We start from the raw sequence: 21,382 nt of genomic DNA on the forward strand, positions 1-21,382 counted from the left end.
TCGTGTTGTCCTTGTAATTGTATCACCAAACTACTACGTAGCAGACATCTCTTGCTGTAATCAGGCAATGTTCTCATCTTAGCTGAACGTATACATTTACAACGCCATTTTCTCTTTGCATGATTCAAAGCATTTCCGCGACATCTCCCAAATAGCATTGTGCAAACAAGACTTTAGAACGAGTAACAATACAGTACTTAAGAACATATCCATTCTCGAGTGTGCTTCATGGTAAAACCATGTATTTTATAATGAACAGCATTGCAAAAATGATTATGAAAATACTGTTAAATAAAATAGCTCTTATCCACAAACCTATGGCCTGTAACTTAGCCGCAGCTGCAATCTGTTAACGGAAACTCATTATCCACGGCGATTTTGCAGTTAACAGGAGTCGCATGAAAGTGGCGGAAAATTTCTCCTGCCACCGCGTTTGAGAGTCTTACAATGCATTATCGATGTTGGTGGTAGTGACGATGGTGGAGTTTATGATGATATATTGATGGTAATATTGATGTGTACTGTGGCTGGGCAGTGTCCCAATTAGCTTGAGCATGATCTCGTTTGTGCGTCGTTAGTGCCCTGCCTGTCTTATGGCCGTAAAGATGTCCGCAATTGAAGGACCAGCACTACTTCAGGGCAACTCGGGAAGATCATTAAATGCTCCACCAGCGATACCCATATCTGAAAGAATACAAATTACGGTGGAAAACGATTGTGGAGCATCGCCCACATTAGCTCAACATGAACGAATGGCGAGGCGCATGCCCCAGCATTACGAACGGGCCACCACGAGCAGTAGGAATGAGCCATGAGGAAGTGGACGTTGCCCCTGAAGAGCAATGAGGACTCAGAGCGTTTCTGGATCTACTGCCACCAACTACCAGGAGGCAGTCGGGGCTACTTAATTTGAGCTGCTCAGACAAATGCAATGAAGCGAGTGCCTGCATGGATTTAGGGACTCCGAATATCGCCTACATATGGCACCTCAGGCTGGGGTGAAGACGCGAGCACAGACCAGGTTGCCTTTAAATCCTGGTCCTGTTGATTTGTTTATAACCTAAGTACTTGGCTGATTACAGTTAGTTTCGGTTCTTGCATATTTGACTTGTGTCGAATTGCCTCAAACTATTGCATCCTCCCTTTTGTTTTCCCATTGACTCCTGCCCTAGAACCTGGTTATATTGACACCTTTGCTGTCCAAGACAAATTCAGCCGAGATTTGAATTGTATAATTTAATCTGAGTTTACTTCTCTGTTGTAGTATGCTGAACTTCTTTCGCACGGGACTTAGCCAACCCTGCCAATCAGAGGTGTGGGGGAAGGACAAATATGTAGAAAGAGTAGTGAGCGGAATCTGTCGAGTTTAACGGTGGCTGTTTGGTCTCCTCTGCACTCGTTCAGCCATCAGAGAAAATTTGGTCTGGGCCTTTTGTGGCGTTCTCCCAATTTTGCATCTTAGAGGCAATATCTCTAACCAACCCTCACGACATCCTTGGTCTCCAGCTGTGCTGTGCATTAGCACGCCATTTTCGGTACGCAAAGGGGAACACCAAAGTTGACCACTGAGGAGGTGGAGCGAGAAGATGGGTTCACGTACAGGCGTGAAATGATGTGCGGTATCGCTGCACTGGAAGGGATTGCGATGGGGTGGGAAGAAGGCCTTTGTCCAGATGTGGGTAGACCACTGGATGAGGATTATGTTCATGATGAGAATGGTGGTGGTAGTAATGTTGGTGATTATGAACTATGTCACGTTCTGCACCGCATTTGGAGTGTACAGGGCGACTCATGATCCATAGGAGGACGTGCATCACGGAAGTGGAGCGTTAAGATCAGTTTGTGCCGGAGAGAGTTGGATTGTGTGAAGGCAAAGGTGCAGGGAGACTTTAGTCCAGCAGTGTACAGTTGTAGTTGACCGCACAGGAGCCCCACTCTATTGTGAAGTATCACGAGTAATCACGAAGCAGGTTTATGTTCATCTCCTGAGGGTTTTTGGAATTTCCCCTGAATGAAAATCCTGGGCACACTCAGGCCCTCTTTGATGTTGACAGTCTTGCGCACAACATATTCATTCTCCAGCACCACGTAGCCCGTACCGATGAAGAGTTTTTCCACAACGTCTGTTGAAAAAATAAAACATCAGACAACATGTTTCCCATGCTGCATAATCAATAAACATGTGACCTATAGTTTATCACATTTATAAATATATTTGATGCTTAGGACTACAATTTACTTTTCTATCAATGTAATACCATCTGAAAAGAAGTATGCCCTGGTTCCATCTTGACGGACGTAGAAATTCTCCGAGAGTTTGTGGCCAGGCTTGAATCGCAGCATGGCGTGGTCGTGCAGACCGTAGTCCCTGAACAGGACGCGTCCTCCTGGCTTCAGCACCTGGAGCGGAGCGAGCACTGTTGTCCCCAGGTGTGCAGGGAAAACGCCACGCTCACATGTACAGATATTGCCCTGCCCGGCTTTCCATTCCCTCTTCATTATGGTGCAACATAACTGCTTTTTGTGTTTAGTTTGTTGTCCATTCCCGCACCACCGATTAGCACGGTTGGCTTGGTACGGTGCGAAATAAGTTCAACATATATTCGTTGTGGCTCTTCATGTAGCCTAAAATGCAGTCGGGATGGCGTGAATCCACAAAACCTATACCAAGGTGCACTGGTTTGGTGATGGTGTGACCGATATGATGACATCGATATGCTCTTTAGTAACGTGCTTCACACCTTTACATTATTACAAATCTATGTTTCGCTCGAACGTCATCAATTTGGACTGAAACAAGAACATTTCAAGGATGCTATATCGTGCTCAAACTATGGATTCTTGTGCTAGATGCGGTTTGATGTCTACCCACCTTGTAGATATTGTGCAGAGCTGCATCCATGTTGTCGGGGTGGATAGCAGATAGGACAAATATGAGTGTCACCGCGTCTACCGTCCCTTCCGGCACATTCTCCACGAGGGAATTCTGCGTGAGGTCACACTGGAAAGCCAAGCAGCGCTCTTTACTGTACAAGGGGTTGCTCTGCAACGACAAGAAAACACATTTTTTTTTTATCCAATAAAGCAATATAAAATTCGTATTCGTTAATTTGCTAGATGTAAAACTACGTTGCTTGCATCCGTATCCGGTCTGCAACTGCTCTACCATCCAGTAAATGCCTCCGATTAGCACGGTTGGGTATGTACGGTGCGAAAGAAGTTCAACATACATAATGCCGGGGAAGGCGCAGCGTGAAATATTCTGCATTGTTTGTTCGCGTTCTCGAATGATCTGGCTATGTGGTGTAAAGAGGATCCAGAAACTGGCTGGCAGAGGTTGCTCAAACTCACAAGGCTGCAAAATATAACAAAACATTACAGTCGGCCTCCACACCACGCTTTCATCGCCTTGCAGCATAGCGATCACTGTAGATGAACAATCAGTGGAGACTGATCCTGCAGATGAATGCTAACTCTGGGTGAACACCTCAATGAGCAACTGCAGATTTGGTGACAATTCATCCAGGTAATCCTACACACCTGCTACACATACCTTAACAAAGTCAACGGCACGGGGAGAAAAATCGCACGCGTAGACAAAGATGTTGGGATCCTCTTCGAGGAGTGGGAAGAGACAGTTCCCAACTCCACACCCAGCCTCCAGGATCACCAGCCTCTGGTTTTCACTCTGGAGTACAAAAGCATAAGATTTTGTTAAATGGGGTGGGAGACTCTCTTCCAGTTGTGAAGTATCAAAATTCAGATGAGGTCTTCACCCCTCCTGGACAAAGTCCCCATCAAGTACTTTTAGCTCTAAAGCACTTGATTCACGTGTTGGCAAGTGCGAATTTTCGTCTTTTAGGGGAAAATAAATAGATGCACAGACAACTCCACTACCAAAAATTGTCCATGTCGCTAAGGCGATGCATTTTTGGCCATATCATCTACACGTGAATCTTGACATTGATTTTTTCCGGACACGAATCAACCGATCCACACCTCTCTGCAGGCGCCGAGCTCCTGGAACTCGCGGGTCGTCCAGTGGCGGTCCTTGAAGAAGCGTGTCGAGTTCCGCTTGTAGAACAGGTCCCAGTTCCTGCGCGCCTCCTGCTCGAGCTTGGTCTGCTTGAACTCGGCCACCAGCGCCGAGTCGCGCTGCAGCCTCTCCCGCTCCTCGGGGGAGAGCGACCGAGCCCCGCACGCCCTCGCCTGGACGGGCACTGCCGCTGCCGCCGTCGCCGCCGCCGCCTCTGCTTCTCGAGCTGCAAAGAAAGTGTCTTTGGTCGTCAACATCATCGGCCATGCTCAACCCACTGATTCAGGTCTCTCCAGGCTGCTTCCATCTCTCGCGATCCTGCGATGCAGGAGGAATGCATCTAGCACAGAGGTCGGCTGCCAAAATAACAAGATACATTTTGTTCGAATTCGGTAACAAAAACCTCTACATAATCAACGATTTTTGGGTTTAGATCGCGTTATTTATAAATGTGTCGTAACCCTCCACCACCCGACACGGCCAATCAGTAAAAAAGTGTCACGTTGACAAAAGACAAATAGTTCACTGCTTTAGCCCACCGGTGTGTTGAAGCATGAAACCACAACATTTACAATTTGAGTACGACGTTTCGCTGGTAATTGCATCCAGCATTATCGGGCAATGATGACGTCACCCTGCTGCTGCTCTATATAAGAACGGGAGACACAGCAGAGCCTCACCATTCTGGCGAATTGCCCGATGATGCTGGATGCAATTACCAGCGAAACGTCGTACTCAAATTGTAAATGTTGTGGTTTCATGCTTCAACACACCGGTGGGCTAAAGCAGTGAACTATTTGTCTTTTGTAAACGTGACACTTTTTTACTGATTGGCCGTGTCGGGTGGTGGAGGGTTACAACACATTTATAAATAACGCGATCTAAACCCAAAAATCGTTGATTATGAACAATATTGGTCGCGAAAGCCTACGTGTTAAAAAAAAACCTCTACATTCAAAGAGCCGCGATACATGTGAGGACGAGACGGTCCTTAATAAATAACGTCACGAAAAAGTCCTTAAAGAGCCGCAGGTTTGCACATCCCTGATCTCGCACCTGCAAACGAGCAGATTTCATGACGCCCATCTCCCTGGTGGTCGTACTCCATACACGTGTTTTCTAGTAATGGTCAATCAAGGCGTCTTCTCACCAAGTTATTCTTAACATCACTTACACCTTCAGCCGCACTGCTGCTGTCATCATGGATGATGACATCAGAAATTCAAGTGCCTGGAGACGATCTGTACCACCACTGGGGGAAGATATATGCGAAGGCACTTCACCATGCTGGTGAGTGCGGGTTGGTATGAGCGGTTGGTATGAGGCTGAGCGGATGAAAGACTAGCTCTAAGCAAAACCCTAAACCAATTCTGATATGTTCTATACGAGTTTACACATCATATTCACTCTTGTTTCTGCATCCAGCTCATATGAAATTAAGATTCCCACACGTTTTCACATCCAACTTGGACATCTGTGAAACTACTGGGCATCTGTGAAAAAGAGCTTTATAGCTCATCGGATTCCTCCAGTATAAAGCTTCTGAACCACCAATCCGCCCCACGGTCCGCGCACACAACGCCGACTCCACTGTGAGCGCACTACGCGTGTCACCGCCCCGCGTCCCCTCTGCCTGGAGGCGGCGCTCCTCGATCCCCGGAGGCCAGAGGTCGCAAACGGGTTTTGATTCCTTACCCGTACCTGGCCGCACCAGGGTCGCAAACGGGTACCCGTACCCGGCCGGGTACGGGTAGGGTATCGGGTACCTGATTGCGACCTCTGGGATGAAGCCATGTTGCAGGCGCGGGTGGGTTGATTCTAGGAACTTGAATTGTGAGAAGAGACAAGACGTTGGGAAATGAGTGACAAACAGTTACTCACCAGTGACTCACGGTCTACCCGTACCCGGCCGGGTACGGGTAGCCGGGTATCGGGTAGGGTACGGGTATCGGGTACCCGGTTGCGACTTCTGCCGGAGGCCACTTCTCATCCCCCGCCCCCCCAGGAGTCCAAGCAACCAACAGCGGGGCCCCTGCTGGAGGGGAACTTTGCGTGGGACCAGGACAGCTGCCCTGGTCTCCCTGAGTGTCCTGCGTGCTAAGGCAGTATGTCTTACACACCTCTATGCGATACAGCTCACCTCGCAGGCACAGAACAATGCAGTTGTGGTTGATTCCACACTCACTTCTAACATAAAATAATGTCAACTGTACGTGAACCCGAACTATAACATATTCATGGGACGAACAATTAAGATCAGACCGACTGTGTGGGCAAGCGTTCGACTGCTCAATTCTCTCATGTAAGTTATAACTTTAAATAACCCATCATGTGTTTATGAGACAGGACATCGATGTGGGGCCATCATTTGCAACAGTACGAAACCTGACTCGCTCTAACATTGGATTTACATCGATGGATTAGTCAACTAAACCTGTTTATTTCCCTTCATTGAACCTCCCACACCCATTCTAGATTTGAAGCTTTCGTGACTGCAAGGATTCATATTCTTAGGTTTTTTCGGTAAAGTCACGTAGGTAAAACATGAAAATTAATAAAAGTAAAATAAAATAAAAATCACGTTTCGGAGGCAACACAAGCTTCCGTCTTCAGGTGGAACCGTCACAGCCACGACAGCTGTATCAAGTAAATGAGAGATTACAAGAGCTACCACTGCGTATATATAATGGTTGGAGAGGTGGGGGGAGGGCCAAGTACACCCACTGTGTGCTTGCTGGCCCAGACGAAAACACGACAGTCGTTCAGTCAGTAGGAGTATCACTAACCCAGCATGACGTGACCAGCCAGCGACGATCAACGCATCCCCACGACCGACGAGACGCGCCGCCCAGGAGGAGGCTCTTGTAAAGCGACCACCACCACCACAAAGCAAAAGCAGCGGCTGGACCCTCGCTAATTGGCCACCAGCACCAGCGCGTTAATTGCTTCACAGAGAAGCTCCACGGCCGCGGAGCCGCAGGCCGCACACGTGCGTCGTGTCCCGCCCACGTGGACCCGGCTTCCGCGCGCCGAGTGCGCATGCGCGTGGGGTGGGGGGCGGGGGGCGGACTCGGGGTCACGGGGGGGTCACGCGGCCGGCCCTGCGCAGGCGTCTCCTGGAAATAATGAAAGAAAGCGGCGCGAGTTTGTAGCGAGGAGGTTTCTGCCGCGTGATCTTCCTTTTGTTTTGGTTTTCGCTCGTCAAGTCGCTCGATCGGCTGCCTCTTGTCGCGTGACAGACGACGGCCGAGCCATGAACAGCGAGGAGCACGTGCTGCGCCTGGGCGAGAGCTTTGAGCGGAGGCCGCGAGCCGGCTTCCACGCCATCCGATGTGAGAGTTTAACCAACGCCACCACCACCACTACTACTCGATCACAACAACAACAACACGAACATGAAGAAGTTATCGTAATTTACATTTATAGTCGTCATTGGCAGGCCTCTTGTCAGTCCACCGCTGGATGAAGGCGTCCTCGCACCATCTCGCGTTGTTTGACCATACTTCACCGCGCTGGTCAAGTGCAGGCTCGCGGGGGGGGGGGGTACAGGGTTGGCTTAACGTGTTCGCCACTGATGTTAGCCGTGGCCGGGAATGCTGTCGGGGATTGTTTGTGTCAGGCTGGGAAGCCACCGCTCCCCCACCCCGCGGCTCGTGTACCGAGCGTGGGCGAATCGTCGCCATGAATTTCGATGTAAAGCTTTCGTGACTGCAGGGATTCATCTTAAGACGTCGCCATGAAGTTGGCACAGGGGACGTTACCTACCCCCAAGGGGGTTTAGTTGGGGAATTACCAAGGGCATTGCCAGGTCTTTATATAACACACACACGGGAGGAACACCACTGCGACATTGTTTAGCACTTAGAATATTGCGGGGTGTTGGGGTCTAAATATAAGCAAGACACTGTACACGATTGAGACATTTACATGGTTTTCGTCGTTTTGGGTGTTAGAACTACGTGAGAGGCCATCGATATGTTGACGTGTTTATTGTATAATTGAGGGCTGAACATGATCCTCATGGCGGTACCCCGGGGTACCAAATAATACTAAATGGCCGAGGCAATAAAATGTTTTATTTCTGGGACGCTATTTTTTTTCCAGGGGTTGTACTTAACTCCGCGACTGGGGTACAAATCAAGCCGAAATCAGTGCTACTCCGCGATGTCAAAACGCCAAACAGCATAAACAAATCCGAAAAATTATACTTTTAATGGTGCATCGTGTACAGCTCGTCGAGATGAGTCGATTGCCGCATCGCCGACAATTAACAGACTAAAAAAAAAGGAATATTAAAAAATAACTTTAAAAAAAACACGCTTTAATGAAATGTACCGTACTAGTAATGGCAGAACTCCACGACTCCAGGAAGTGGCCCGAAGCTTGCCACAACGTAAGGGACCGTGGCCATTCACAGCCAATGTCAGTTTACCGTGGGCAATTAGAGCCAAGCCGAAACATAACATATAAAAAATAATGTTTTAAAATGTTGTTTTATGATAAATTGTCATCAGTACGACATAAGTATACCAAGTTTGCAGTCGATACCACATTGGGAAGTGGGTAAAAATTTAGAATATTTGAGGATACAACAACAGAGCGAGTTAATAAAAAGCGTGTAAAAGAAATATAATAATAATGACTGCATGACGGACATTATGCGAGAGCCGGGGTACCGCCATAAGGTTCATATGCGGCTCGTTTGATGCACAGTACGTTGAACACGCTGTTGTTCAATAGACGACTTCAAGCCAGCCTCTATCGACACGGCATGTGAGGGCACCCTGGACGTGGGGAAAGGCGATCAAGTCACCATCACCCTGCCAAACGTCGAGGTAGGAAGTGAGCTTGCAAGGGCTTATGATCTCGAGTGAAAACTCATTCCTTTAGAACTGATTTTTTTTTTTACCATTGTTACGCCTACAGGTGACGCTTCTTCCGCACTTCTGCGGCCGTCTGGAATGCTCTTCCAATATTAGGAAGCCACTGGAGATGTGCACTTTAAAATCATCTCAATTGAAAACTAATTTCTTTAGAATTGTTTTTTGTGTAATGTTTTTTGTCCTTGCCCCGCACCTCCCGGTTAGCACGGTTAGCTACGTACGGTGCGAAATAAGTTCAGCATAGTACATACGTGTGCGCAGCAGTGGCCCAGTTTTCTTAAGTTCAGCTAAACGTCAAAAGCCTTACAATTCAACTACGTAATGGTAAAAAAAACTAATGGTTAATACAGTAGTGGGATATCTTCACCATCATTTACATTGTCACTATTCTAGAAACCATTTCGTGATTATTGTATGTGGTGCATCAGGGCTCTACTCCACCCACAACTGTGTTTAAAGGCTCCAAGAGACCATGCATGAAGGAATGTGTTCTCATTATCAACCATGACACGGGAGAGTATACATTGGAAAAGCTCACCAGCAACATCCAGGTCAAGAAAACCAGGTGAGTGATCAATGCTTGAAAAGCCACAAAGTAATGTATGTACATCATCACTCCAATCCTAACCCCCCCCTATTCAATGATTGACTGCAATGATACATATGTATTCATATAGTAATCTTGTCCTTTTACTGTTTTACACAAATGTGTGTCCCACGTCTGTAACGCATCTCAATGTTGCTACATTTAGATACGATGAATATGAAGTTGTATTCATATTTAGGTTTGAAGGCAGCAGCAAGATTCAGAGCCGAATGGAGCAGCAGCAGCAGCAGCAACAACAGAGTGGGCGTGCAGGACAGCCAAGCGGGCAGACAAAGAGCGCAAGTCGGGCAACAACGGGCAGTAAAACTTCACCTGGAAAAGAAAAACAGTCTCCTGAACCACTGCACGACATCGAGAAAGGCAAGTGACATCAGAACTCTAAAATAATACTACAAGTTTGATGGTTGAACATTTTGTTGCATCTGTAAAGACAGGTTTCCAAACAATAAGCTGATTCATTGTGCCTGAAACAATGTTCATGTTCTGAAACAGAGCTTCTGGCCGAGGCCCGTGCCATTGAAATGAGCAATGCCAGCTCCTCGGACTCGGACAGCTCGAGCAGTGGCAGCGAGAGCTCCAATGAGGAATTGGAGAGCCGCGTGGCGCTCTCCCCTGCCCCGACTCAACCCCTCTCTCAGCCTCAGCCCACGCCGCTGCAGCCACAGATCCCAGCTCCACCCACCGCAGCAAACTTACCCAACGGCACCACCCGCGCACAGCCGCCTTCGGAGCACCGGGGGTACATGAGCACACTGAGTAAGTAGTCACACGCTGCACTTTACACTCAACGGATTCACGATTACTCTTATGCACATGCTTGCACAATGGTAGTTTTCTTGTAACGAGCTGACCGCAATGACTTGTTCGTGAATACTGTATAGACCAGGTCAAATACTGTTAAATAACGTGTAATTTTGCGTATTGATTTGTAATGATGAATTTCTCAGTAACATGTGTTTTTGTTTTCTACAGGAAGTGACTTGCAGCTGAGCGAATCTGGAAGTGACAGTGACGACTAATTTTTAAGATATCCACTAAAATATCTTTCGATAATATCTGTACCCCAATCACTTTAGTTTCATACAAAGCTGATCCCATGCTTAAAATCATCATTTTCTGTACCTGCCTATATTTCCCCTTGTCATATCGCATAGCATTTGAGGGAAATGTAATGCATGTTACTGTTTCAGTAGATTTCTTTGTTATATCATACTTACGTTTAAGACATTAACATTACATGTTGGCACAGTTAACTGGGATAATATATTTTATTTGGGTCTTTCGGTAAAGTCACGTGGATAGGTTCAAAGAAAATAACAAAAAACTATGACGTTTCGATTGCAACACAAGTGGTCGTGTTTTGTTAATTTAGTTTAACCTATCTACGTGACTTTACTGAAAGACCCAAATAATATGAATTCCTGCAGTAAAACGAAAGCTTTAAGTTGTGATATTTGTTTTGCTCTTTAGTATTTGCCATGTGTACATATCCATTACCATGATTGTGTTGCCATATAAAAGCAGATACAATAAATGCTAATTGTGCAATATAAACCGACAATTGTCTAGTTTTATCTACACTTACATTTTGGGAAGTGAATGGTTTCCAAGTAAGATGATTAACATTCATTTATGTGTTTGGTAAAAAGCCAATTCCTGTAATAGACCACTGATAAGTGGAGATGTTTTATTTACAAATTACAGTACATTAATGAAGGTTAAGAGACTTTAGCTCATTCAGACAATCTCATTTGATATATGCTGTTCATACCTACATAATTTGTACCCCATCTGGAAATGTGTAGTTTACACAATTGAACCTTATGGCGGTACCATAGTACCCCGGCTCTCGCATAATGTCCGCGATGCGGTCATTTTGTCTGATGGTCGGCGATGCGGCAATCGACTCATCTCGACGAGCTGTACACGATGCACCACTACGGTGCGTACGAGCGTTCAGGGTTTCGGCGCAATCGTCCTCGCTGCGTTTTCGACATCGCGCAGTAGCACTGATTTCGGATTGATTGGTACCCCAGTCGTGAAGTTAAGTACACCCCTGGAAAAAAGTGTACCAGAAATAGAATATTTAATTGCCTCGGCCATTTTGTATTATTTGGTACCCCGGGGTAACGCCATAAGGAATAATTGCAATTTGACGCCCAAGTTGAGTTCTAAGCCCTTGCACAGGAGAACCCGTCGGCAATGCTTGTAGTCTCATCCCAATATGGGCATCGCTCCCATGTTTGATGTTCGAGAATGGCTCTTGACTGTGCCCCAATACAAATACACGGGAAGAGGCAACGTACTGCACGCACACAATTCACGGCAACAATTTTAATGTGCAGTTATCAAAAATTACATTGCTCATTACTAGTTTTCGTTGGTTTTGTACTTTTTAAAAATTTGTTCACAATTGAAGGAATAAGTAAACAATATTTTCATGTTTGTGGTTAATATAAGGACATAATTTTAATGTATTATCAGGGAAAATGATTCTCGACAGCAGCGTGTACTACACCTTCATTCACATGAAGCTGATTCATTCAGCACGTGTTAATGCCAACATTAGGTCTTGATTCGTTATCCACACAGATTATTTATATCATTTTGACCAATACATCCCTTTTGTTACTATTTTTGGAAAACTGCATATTTAACAATTACCATTTTGCAAGAAATTTGCCAGTACAAAGTCTGAAGAATGACATGGAAAATCCATTAATCAAGGTAACAAGCAAATAGCCCTGATGGGGGAGCACTAAGATCAAAATCCAGCGAATGCTTTCTAAACATTCCGCAGGTATTCCATGCACGTCAAAAACAAAGCGTCAAAGCTGTAACCCCGCTTAAGGCTCGGTGGCTTCACTGCATTCCACTCGGTGGGCGGCTGCAGTTAGGGAGTCAGGCGCTTGGGGTCACGTGGGAACATGGAGGTCTGGCGAACGTTATGTAGGCCCAGGTAGAGCATGGTGACCCGCTCGAGACCTGTGAGACAAGGATGACATGCGAGTGTTTAATCGCCGACCAAAACAGCTGCACTGGAGACTTAAGTGATTAAACACAAAGCAAAAAAAGGTAATTACAACTTTATCATCACTCTGATGTGTTCCGGGTTGTGCCGTGTTTGTTTTGCTCCACGATCTGGGAGCTTCAAGAACTAGAGGCTCCCTGCACGTGCAGCAAAACGTCGGACATCATGCCGAACAAAAAGCGGTACAACCTAAACTCGCGCCAGAGCACAAAACAGCACAAGCGTGAAACCGCAGCCACACAACGGAGTTACCTATGCCTCCTCCAGCATGGGGGGGAGCGCCGTAGCGGAAGGAGTCGATGTAGGATTTAATTTTCTCCAGGTCTGAATCGGTGCACAAAGGACATGGTCGCCATATAATTACAATCAGGTGTTAACCATTCATAATACAACAATCCATGCTTTGTAAACTTGACTACCAATCTTTCAGTGACCACTTGGGAATGTTATTTCCTTCTACGAATGTTAAAACAATTTAATCAGGCTTCCTTCACAATCGTTCGATCATGTGAATGAGCATTGCAAACATTTTTCAGAATAAACGTATTGGAATGGTATAATGTTACACGTACATTTCTGTTGATAGTGCTTTTTGAATTTCCATATTAGTGATAGTGAAACTCATGCATTCGCTTCTTGTTTTTGGACCCGTTTGAGAAAAACAACGCTTTACAGAGCGGCGATAGTCACGTGCCCTGCAACGAGCACGTTAAACCTGTTCCCGGCACTGTGGATGTGCTGGACGTACCTATGCCGTGGTGACGGGCCCTCTCCGTCAGAAGCTCTGGGTCGTGGACTCGCTGAGCTCCAGATAGGATCTCCTCCCCACGCATGAACATGTCGTACGAGTTTGAAGTTTTCTGAAAGGAGAAACAACACTCGCCGTTCGAAAACATGACCTGTTGTGTCCCCGTGTACGTCATATAAAAAAAGTTGTCGAGATTGAAAATGCAACTTACGGGGTCACGATGATCAGGCATGGTGTAGAACGGCCTAACAGCCAGCGGGTACTTGTCCAGAATGAAGAAGTCTGTGTCATACTGGAAAAATAATGTACATAAGTCAAGAACAGTAGCAGCAAAATAACAGTTGTAGATTGATACTGCATTTATACATGCATATAATATTTTCAAATAGCGCAAGTGATTTTAATTTCGGATTCGGTTTTTTGTATAACATTCTCTTACCTTTTGTTTAACCAGTCGTCCCAAGAGTTTTTCGTTCGGCGTACTGCCAAAGACATTAAGAGACATATGGCATTTAATGATCTAAAAAAATCACTTTAAAATACGTTGTGGTAGTTTGTGTGCATCAAGACTTACCTGAGGTCCTCTTCATCTCCCATTTCCACACCCGCCTCCCGGAGCATGGCCAAAGCCTCAGGGAACTCCAAACGCAGAGATGGCTCCAGGAACTTGAATGGCTCAGCTGGATACTGGCGTCCCACAGTCTGGATCTCCGTCTGATACCTAACGGTTAAGAGAACGCATTGCGATAGGATCCATCGTGATGAAAAAGTGCAACTCCACGTGTTCTATCAATGGGGAATAATTGCATTCAATGCATTAAAACAAGATATAATCCACATATTAAACAAAAACATCTGTTCATAATAAAGGTTTTTGGGTTAGATCGCGTTATTTAAAAAAAGTGTCGCAAGCCTCCACCACATCTGTTGCAGTGACGACTTCACTGGCACAAAACAAATGCAAAGCAATCGGCACTAAAGATAAACTTTGAAACCCCACTGCATCTGGACTCTGATGGTGTCAAAGTCCTGTACCTTGTTTGCAGACCCTTGAATATCTGCACCAAGGTGTCACCAATGGACTCTACCACCTCGTGGTAGTGGTAGTTGAAGGCCATTTCAATATCCAGCCCCACAAACTCAGTCAGGTGGCGGTGAGTGTTGGAGTCTTCGGCACGGAAAACTATGAAAAATAACACATCCGTTGGCATACAGTTCTACGTTGTTCTATTTCGCTACACAGATGCAACATCAAATGACCGTCAAATATTTATAGATGTCCATATGCAATGTTTGCTGCAATGAGTTACGCACAATGTAGTTTACATACATGTAAAATGCTGTAGGACGTTTTAATTACCATACATTGTCAACTAAAAAAACATTCTCACCCAATAATAATGAACCGGTTATGGGTTCACAAAGGCTTGCCGAGTGAAGACTCACCAGGACCGATGCAGAACACCTTCTCGAAATCACCGGAGATGCACATTTGTTTGTAAAGCTGCGGCGACTGAGCCAAATATGCGTTCGTTTTGAAATAGGTGACGGTGAACACATTGGCACCACCTTCGCTGGCAGCTGGAAGACAAACAATTGGAATGGCTTAAACTAAAATACGAACGTGTATTTGAAGCAGCACATTTGTGGGAAAGGTAAATTATTGTCCAATGTTCATACTGTTATCTAACGCAAATAACTGTACCTGAAATAATCTTCGGGGTTTGAATCTCAACAAAACCCTTATTGATGAGGGTCTCCCGGAAGAGATGGCAGACTCCGGCTTGCAGTCGGAAAATAGCCTGGCTTGTGGTCGTCTAATAGAAACGCAAAGGCAATGTTATTAAAAAAACTCAAAATTAATGTGCATCTATAAATTTTGAAAATATGGTCAAGTGGCGAGGTTTTGTAATTACCCTCAAGTCTAGAATTCTGTTGTCCAGCCTTGTGTCCTGGTTCACAGTTGCTCTTCCATCCTAGTGAAATATTGAATAAATGACAAGTGTTTTATTATCATTACAATCACAACCAGCGTCAGCAATAACGTAAAAGTATTGGAACACGTGGCTTGTTGTGCACCGTTTATGTTTATACCTCCTCTTTGTCATTCTCTGGCCTGGTGGCATCATCCAGCTGCAGCGGCAGCTTTGGATCCGACATGCTGACAACGAAAATCTGCAGAGAACGTACAGAATTAATATTAACGTTTGGTTCAATTTCGATTTAAAGCTTTCGTACTTTACCGAAAGAACCAAGAAAACGTTTGGTTCGTTTTCAAGCTCTCTGCGACTGACCCGTGCAGTTAAATGTGACGATACCTGCTCTATGTGCAGCTCTACATCCTGCTGGGTGCAGCTCTCAATCTTCTGGTCGACCTTCCTCACAAAGCCCTCAACATCCACAATGCTCTCCTTGTTTATACTGAAAGAGGAAAACAGAAAACCATGGTCATGATCTTATACCAACACCTGATCTTTGGTCAACAAGGTCCACCCAAGAGTACAACTACCTGGAGTGGGAGCTCTGAGATCAGCTCATGGCCAGAAGTGAGGTGGAATGTGGCATCTAACAGCATTGGGAAGGTCTTTATTGACGATTGGATGACGACAACATCCTGCTTTAAACGTTTACAGATTTCATTCTTGTAAATGTATACTTTGTAGAGTTATATTAAGCTGAAATCACATGTAATAAAAAAACTTTCCATATTAAAACGGCTTTGAGGAATATATAGGTAAATTTGGAGAGGTAAAAAAAACTCTAAATACATTACGTGATTTCCAAGAAATTGTTGGTGAAAAGTGGCTCAGTGGCAGAGTGAGCTGCTCGCAATTGGAAAGTTGCAATTTAAATTCCTGGTTGACGGCTGACCAAGCCCACCATTCCTCTGCGGTCAATAATACGAGTATCACTTTGTGGGGAGTTCAACAGTGGTTGTACTATGGATAGACTCACCCTAGTCACAGGGATGAGGAGTGTCCACCAAAGGCTCAGGGCTGTGAGCAGGAGATGAGAGCATCACCTAAATGCTTATTTGCATAGGAAATCACTCTGACCGGACTAGGTGTACAGCAGTGGTTCCCAACCTTTCTGGACTCACGGGTCACCGTCAACCCTCAAAACTTTTTACGCAGACCACACTCCACCAGTAACGTATTATAAATTAAAACTCTAAACTGTCATATCCGCAACTGTTCTGTGGACCACTTCCCACAGCTTTGCAGGCCACTAGCTGTCTGCAGGCCATAGGTTAGGGAAGCACTGGTGTAGATGTGACCGGTACCTTGCAGCAAACTTCACCATCTGCTTGCTGACGTTCTGGCCAACGGCAACGATGCCCTGCACGTTGAACTGTTGCTGGCGAAGCACCAGGAAGCACTGCTTGCCTGCGGGACCACACGCGGCGCCGCAATACGCAGCACATTTCAACAATTTGCTACCCGTTTGGGGTGTTTTTCTGCTTCTTAAAATGAATGACATTAACATGCGATAAGTTTTATTCAATTGAAATTCGAACTTACCTTTGCTCCTGCTGGTGTGAACACGGGCTCGAACCCACAACTTCTGATCCGCATTTTTCACAGCCAACTCCTCCACACGCACCAGCACGCGATCTGAATGTTGAATAAATTTACAGCACTGCTAATTCCATCTATTCAGACACACGTTATATGAACGTGCTTATTATAGTATTGGCCTTAATTTCTCTTCAATTCAAGCACTGACATGAGAACTATGAAATGCAAGCAGAAAAATAATGAAGGGTGCATCATTCCCACTAATGTAACCTAAATAACATCAAGCACAACATTGGAAGTGCATAATACTGAACTGATCATCGCACTTGCTTACCCACTCTTTCTTGTGATTGAATCATGGGCGGGACTCCATAGCGATCCTTAGCATAGTCCTATGAAGACCAAAGCCAAACCAAAACGATGCGCATTAAAATACTAACATTTGTTCGGCAATAAAAACTGTTGGTTTATGAAAGACATTTGTGTTGAATGTCTGTTTTCCCACACTTACCTCTTCCTCACTTCCTTGTTGCCCTGCAGCCTGCAAAACAATGTATACCATTTAAGTGGCCCGGTGAGACGCGTGCACAAACATCACGTAGCACATGTCTACGAAAGCCGTATTATTACGCGGTGGGGTAAAACCTTTGTTGAGCCATAACGCCGGACAATGTGGGCCCACGAAGCGTGCGTGCGTGGATTCTCACGCTCACCGCCTGAGCCTGCTTCTCAGCTTTCTTTGCCGCCTTCTCAGCTTCCTTCTGCTGCTTCTTCAGACCCTTCTTGGAGGTGACCTGCCCTTCCTCACTGCAACAAAACCAAGTCCCTCCTCAAGGAGTGCCAACTACAGATTGCCAGCCTGCATACATAGTAAGCCAGCCGACAGATACAACACACCTTAATTGTGTTTAATGACAATACGTTTACTGTCACTGACGGCGATGCTCAGATTTATGAATATGGTACACAGGAATGATACTGGGAAGCATTTTGATGAGTAGGACTCTCCAGCTGACGTAAGGAGGTCAGCAAGATGGTTGTTGAAGGACAGCCAACAGCTGTGAGCGAACAGGCTGCGTTCCAGCAGAATGAAACCCGCACTCAAAACTGCACCGGTTGGACTCTGACACAGGGCAATTGTGAATTGTAAAGAGGAAGATACATCATTGACAGCTCTAGACATGTGTGTGTGTGTGCTCTTATCACCTCGAAGTGCGTTTCCGTATGAAAGTAGTAAAGTTGAAATGCTGATAAAGCAAAAGGTTCCACTACTGCGCCGCAACATGCCACGGTGATGCTCCACACAGACATCGCAGCAATGAAGAGGCATGGTGGTGGTGGTGGTGGTCCGCGTGCCACGCATGCACTGGGCTCTGTTATCCAGAGTAGAAGACGCATTCCCACACCCTCCCCTTGCATGTTGGTGGTGCGCCTTGCAATCAGGTAGCGTTCCGTGTGCTTTTGGCCAGAATTGCTTCACTTTATTTCGACCCGACAAGCACAAACACACACACACACACGGGGGTTGCCCTTTATTTTCGGGACGTCAGTTCGACTACGGTGCCTGCCATCAGCTACAGAACTCTCATCCCACAAGGGTTCACCCCCCCCCCCCCCCTATTGTTCTTGTACAGGGAAGTGGAGTTTTCAGGTCCATACGGCGTACGGCCGTTTCAATACGGCCAAAAACATGTTTGTGTCTATTTGTTTGTGTTTCTCGCTTGTGATGGGACGTTGTAGGATGAACGTTGAGATTTATAAGCGGCACGGGGTGGTCAATAAGGTCTGAATTGGTCTGTAATCAGGTAGGGCACTGATCAGGGATTGACAGCGATGCATCAGACACACGAACCAACAACTCAATCGTGGACTTACCGAGACGTGCACACGTACACACACACACCTAGCACACACACACACACACACCTAGCACACACACACACACACACCTAGCACGTACACACACACCTAGCACACACACACCTAGCACACACACACACCTAGCACACACACACACCTAGCACACACACACACCTAGCACACACACACCTAGCACACACACACACCTAGCACACACACCTAGCACACACTCCTAGCACACACACCTAGCACACACACCTAGCACACACACACCTAGCACACACACACCTAGCACACACACCTAGCACACACACACCTAGCACACACACACCTAGCACACACACACCTAGCACACACACACCTAGCACACACACACACCTAGCACTCACACCTAGCACACACACCTAGCACACACACCTAGCACACACACCTAGCACACACGCCTAGCACACACGCCTAGCACACACGCCTAGCACACACACACCTAGCACACACACACACACCTGCTCCGTACAGCCACGACAGCGCCGCGATGATGAAATCAGCTGAAATTCACTGACAATGAACAGCTGTCAACGCTGCATCGCAGCCCTGATCACCATCACCACCGCTCACTGACCCCCAGCTACTGCCCCAAGATCTCGCACCGAGCACGAGATAAACGCACCACCACCAGCACCACCACCAGCACCACCAGCACCGCGGTCTACCGCGAGTACGAACCAGACCCGGCGTTGCCCCCTTCCCGAGGCCGGGAGGCCCCCGGCTAACAGGGTGAACCCAGGGCAGGAAGCCTTCGCTGCCCCTCGTCCTCTCGCTCACTCACCTCGCGGCGGCGGCGGCGTCGGACATGGCTTCTCTGGGCAGGCGAGAGATAGAGAGACACGGGGAGGAAGAGGCGGAGAGCGAGAGAGTCGGTGGGGTAAGGCCCTCTCTGTGTCTCCGCACGTGTACGCCGAGTCTGGCTCGCCCGCCCCCCGAAGTAACCCCTGACCGCGTGACGTCACCCGCCCGCGAGCGCCACGTGGCGGGGAGCGCGAGGCGCTGCACGTGGCCGGGGCTCGCCCGGGGCCCCGTGGCGGAGAGCGCCGGGGGGGCTTGGCTGGAATTGAGGGCAAAATGAGCACCTCCTTCCCCCTCGCCCTGGCTTCACCCTGCCACGCCGTCATTGGGCCTTGGTGAATGGGTTCCGGGCAGGGCAAGGTCTCTGTGCAGCGTTGGTTGGGGTTCTTCGTGACGACCCACACAATGACAATGAGTGTCGCGTATTGTTGTGATGAATGTCCCACTGCGTGAGCCCGGCGGAGGTCTACGAGGAACTTCGCGTGGCCACCGAGGGCGCGTACAGCGTGGAGGCTCGCGCTCGCCGAGCGAAGAAGGGCACCAAGACAGGGAGCCCGGACTAGCACATAGCAGCGGGGTGCTGCATGCAAGTAGTGAGTAGTGTGTGTGTATAGCGGCTGCCGTGGGAAAAGCCTCCATCCAGCAAGGGGACCTGGAGGGGAAAGAGAAAAAAAACCTCCGGCCGGGCACGAGCCCCTCTACGATTATGAACCGGGAGGAAAAAACTCCCAAATCCGACACCGCCGAGCACAAGCCCGCATCTGGAGGTTTAACCCCCTCGGCCGATCTACCACGCCAAAGCTTCGTGTGACAGCAGATCGTGCAGCTCAGGGGAGTGTTTTTACACCACCCGTCGCATCGTTGAATGTGATGACATTTACACGGAGTAATTGCGTGTTGTTACACAACGCAATTAAACGCACGTTGGGAAACGCGGCAGAACCCATGCATGTGCATGGTTTTTCCTGTTTTCACATCACAAAGGTTCGAACTCAGTGGGACAGCTCAGGACCCACAAGCCTTCGTTCTGTCACGAGAATAACTGTTTAGGCTTGCGTCTTTAAGGACTAACCACCGCCATGGGAATGCGAAATTTGCAGAGTTGGTTCTGGCTAAGAACATAGGAACGGACTTATCACACATCAACAATATATTTGTAAGAAGAGTAAGTAGCCAAGCGTACACCCTGCGCTTAACGTACTGAACCCTACAACAACCACCAGTCGCCACGAAGTGGAGGTGACGTCATAACGACGTTTGTGCCAGGCTAAGTGCACTTTGAGGCCACGTGAAGTGTCGAAGGCTCGCTGCTGACAGCTCACGGGGCAGACCCGGACCTTCGTCCCCCTGCTGTGGTGACAGGAGCGACACACACTGCCTCAGACGATCCGGTCTGGTTAAACCCAGAATGGATCGTTGGCAGGTCAGCCTGAATGTTTGCAATCGGCACAGATGTTCCTTTATCAGGCTCCACGTTTCGTAAGCAGAGAAGGGAGAACATGACTGAAGCCGAGAAGGCCCGACGCCTCTTATAGAGTGATCGGCGAGGTAGCGTTCGAGTATTTGGCTGCTATAAATTTCCACGTGATAAGCCAATTCGTTGAGCTATCATTTGTGGCCAGGTCGATTCTGAAAAAGAGCTATACAGCTCAGTGGGCGTTCTGTAGCTGATGAAAAGATAATGCGGCTCGACTCATTCGGAGTGAGACCTCCGCTGCCAAACCGGAGTTGCTCATAAAAAACTACCCAAGAAAGTTTCGATTTAAAGCTTTCGTGACTGCAGGGATTAATCTTCTTGGTTCTTTCGGTAAAGTCACGTAGAAGGGAAATAATAAAATAATAAAAATAAAACATAA

General features: G+C 47.1%; 3 protein-coding genes across 3 annotated transcripts; 1 reads left to right on the forward strand and 2 right to left on the reverse strand.

Annotated features, from left to right (window-relative positions):
* Positions 1-67: 67 nt before the first annotated feature.
* On the reverse strand, positions 68-7,057 carry METTL6 (methyltransferase 6, tRNA N3-cytidine). The gene is made up of 6 exons (XM_078875969.1): positions 6,823-7,057; positions 4,000-4,262; positions 3,554-3,688; positions 2,873-3,043; positions 2,259-2,400; positions 68-2,123 (listed from the first exon to the last, which is right to left on the reverse strand). The coding sequence occupies exons 1-6, from the start codon at positions 6,827-6,829 to the stop codon at positions 1,960-1,962; spliced, it is 882 nt and encodes a 293-aa protein (XP_078732095.1). The 5' UTR covers positions 6,830-7,057; the 3' UTR covers positions 68-1,959.
* A 51-nt stretch (positions 7,058-7,108) lies between these two features.
* EAF1 (ELL associated factor 1) lies at positions 7,109-11,069 on the forward strand. The gene is made up of 6 exons (XM_078876054.1): positions 7,109-7,368; positions 8,777-8,871; positions 9,348-9,484; positions 9,705-9,886; positions 10,019-10,282; positions 10,499-11,069. The coding sequence occupies exons 1-6, from the start codon at positions 7,290-7,292 to the stop codon at positions 10,543-10,545; spliced, it is 804 nt and encodes a 267-aa protein (XP_078732180.1). The 5' UTR covers positions 7,109-7,289; the 3' UTR covers positions 10,546-11,069.
* A 787-nt stretch (positions 11,070-11,856) lies between these two features.
* DARS1 (aspartyl-tRNA synthetase 1) lies at positions 11,857-19,690 on the reverse strand. The gene is made up of 18 exons (XM_078855415.1): positions 19,510-19,690; positions 17,537-17,630; positions 17,335-17,364; positions 17,158-17,215; positions 16,827-16,919; positions 16,589-16,691; positions 15,624-15,726; positions 15,400-15,480; positions 15,222-15,281; positions 15,011-15,122; positions 14,752-14,886; positions 14,341-14,488; positions 13,880-14,026; positions 13,745-13,787; positions 13,517-13,597; positions 13,306-13,417; positions 12,810-12,881; positions 11,857-12,511 (listed from the first exon to the last, which is right to left on the reverse strand). Exons 1-18 carry the CDS (start codon positions 19,533-19,535, stop codon positions 12,420-12,422), a joined length of 1,590 nt encoding a protein of 529 aa, XP_078711541.1. The 5' UTR covers positions 19,536-19,690; the 3' UTR covers positions 11,857-12,419.
* Between the last annotated feature and the right edge of the window lie 1,692 nt (positions 19,691-21,382).

The sequence above is a fragment of the Lampetra fluviatilis genome, chromosome 1 (assembly GCF_964198595.1).
Source record: "Lampetra fluviatilis chromosome 1, kcLamFluv1.1, whole genome shotgun sequence".
Taxonomy (NCBI): Eukaryota; Metazoa; Chordata; class Hyperoartia; order Petromyzontiformes; family Petromyzontidae; genus Lampetra; species Lampetra fluviatilis.

Bases quoted from the DNA above. Each gene is read 5' to 3' on its own strand.
- METTL6 (XM_078875969.1), bottom strand. The intron at 3,689-3,999 runs GTGTGGATCGGT...TTTGTACTCCAG, and splicing joins AGCTCGGCGCCTGCAGAGAG to AGTGAAAACCAGAGGCTGGT. The intron at 2,124-2,258 runs GTATTACATTGA...TTTTTTCAACAG, and splicing joins GGCATACTTCTTTTCAGATG to ACGTTGTGGAAAAACTCTTC.
- EAF1 (XM_078876054.1), top strand. From the start codon at position 7,290: ATGAACAGCGAGGAGCACGTGCTGCGCCTGGGCGAGAGCTTTGAGCGG. The intron at 9,887-10,018 runs GCAAGTGACATC...GTTCTGAAACAG, and splicing joins ACTGCACGACATCGAGAAAG to AGCTTCTGGCCGAGGCCCGT. The intron at 10,283-10,498 runs GTAAGTAGTCAC...TGTTTTCTACAG, and splicing joins GGGGTACATGAGCACACTGA to GAAGTGACTTGCAGCTGAGC.
- DARS1 (XM_078855415.1), bottom strand. From the start codon at position 19,535: ATGTCCGACGCCGCCGCCGCCGCGAG. The intron at 17,365-17,536 runs GTGAGCGTGAGA...ATTGTTTTGCAG, and splicing joins CTGAGAAGCAGGCTCAGGCG to GCTGCAGGGCAACAAGGAAG. The intron at 14,887-15,010 runs GTACAGTTATTT...TTTGTCTTCCAG, and splicing joins AACCCCGAAGATTATTTCAG to CTGCCAGCGAAGGTGGTGCC.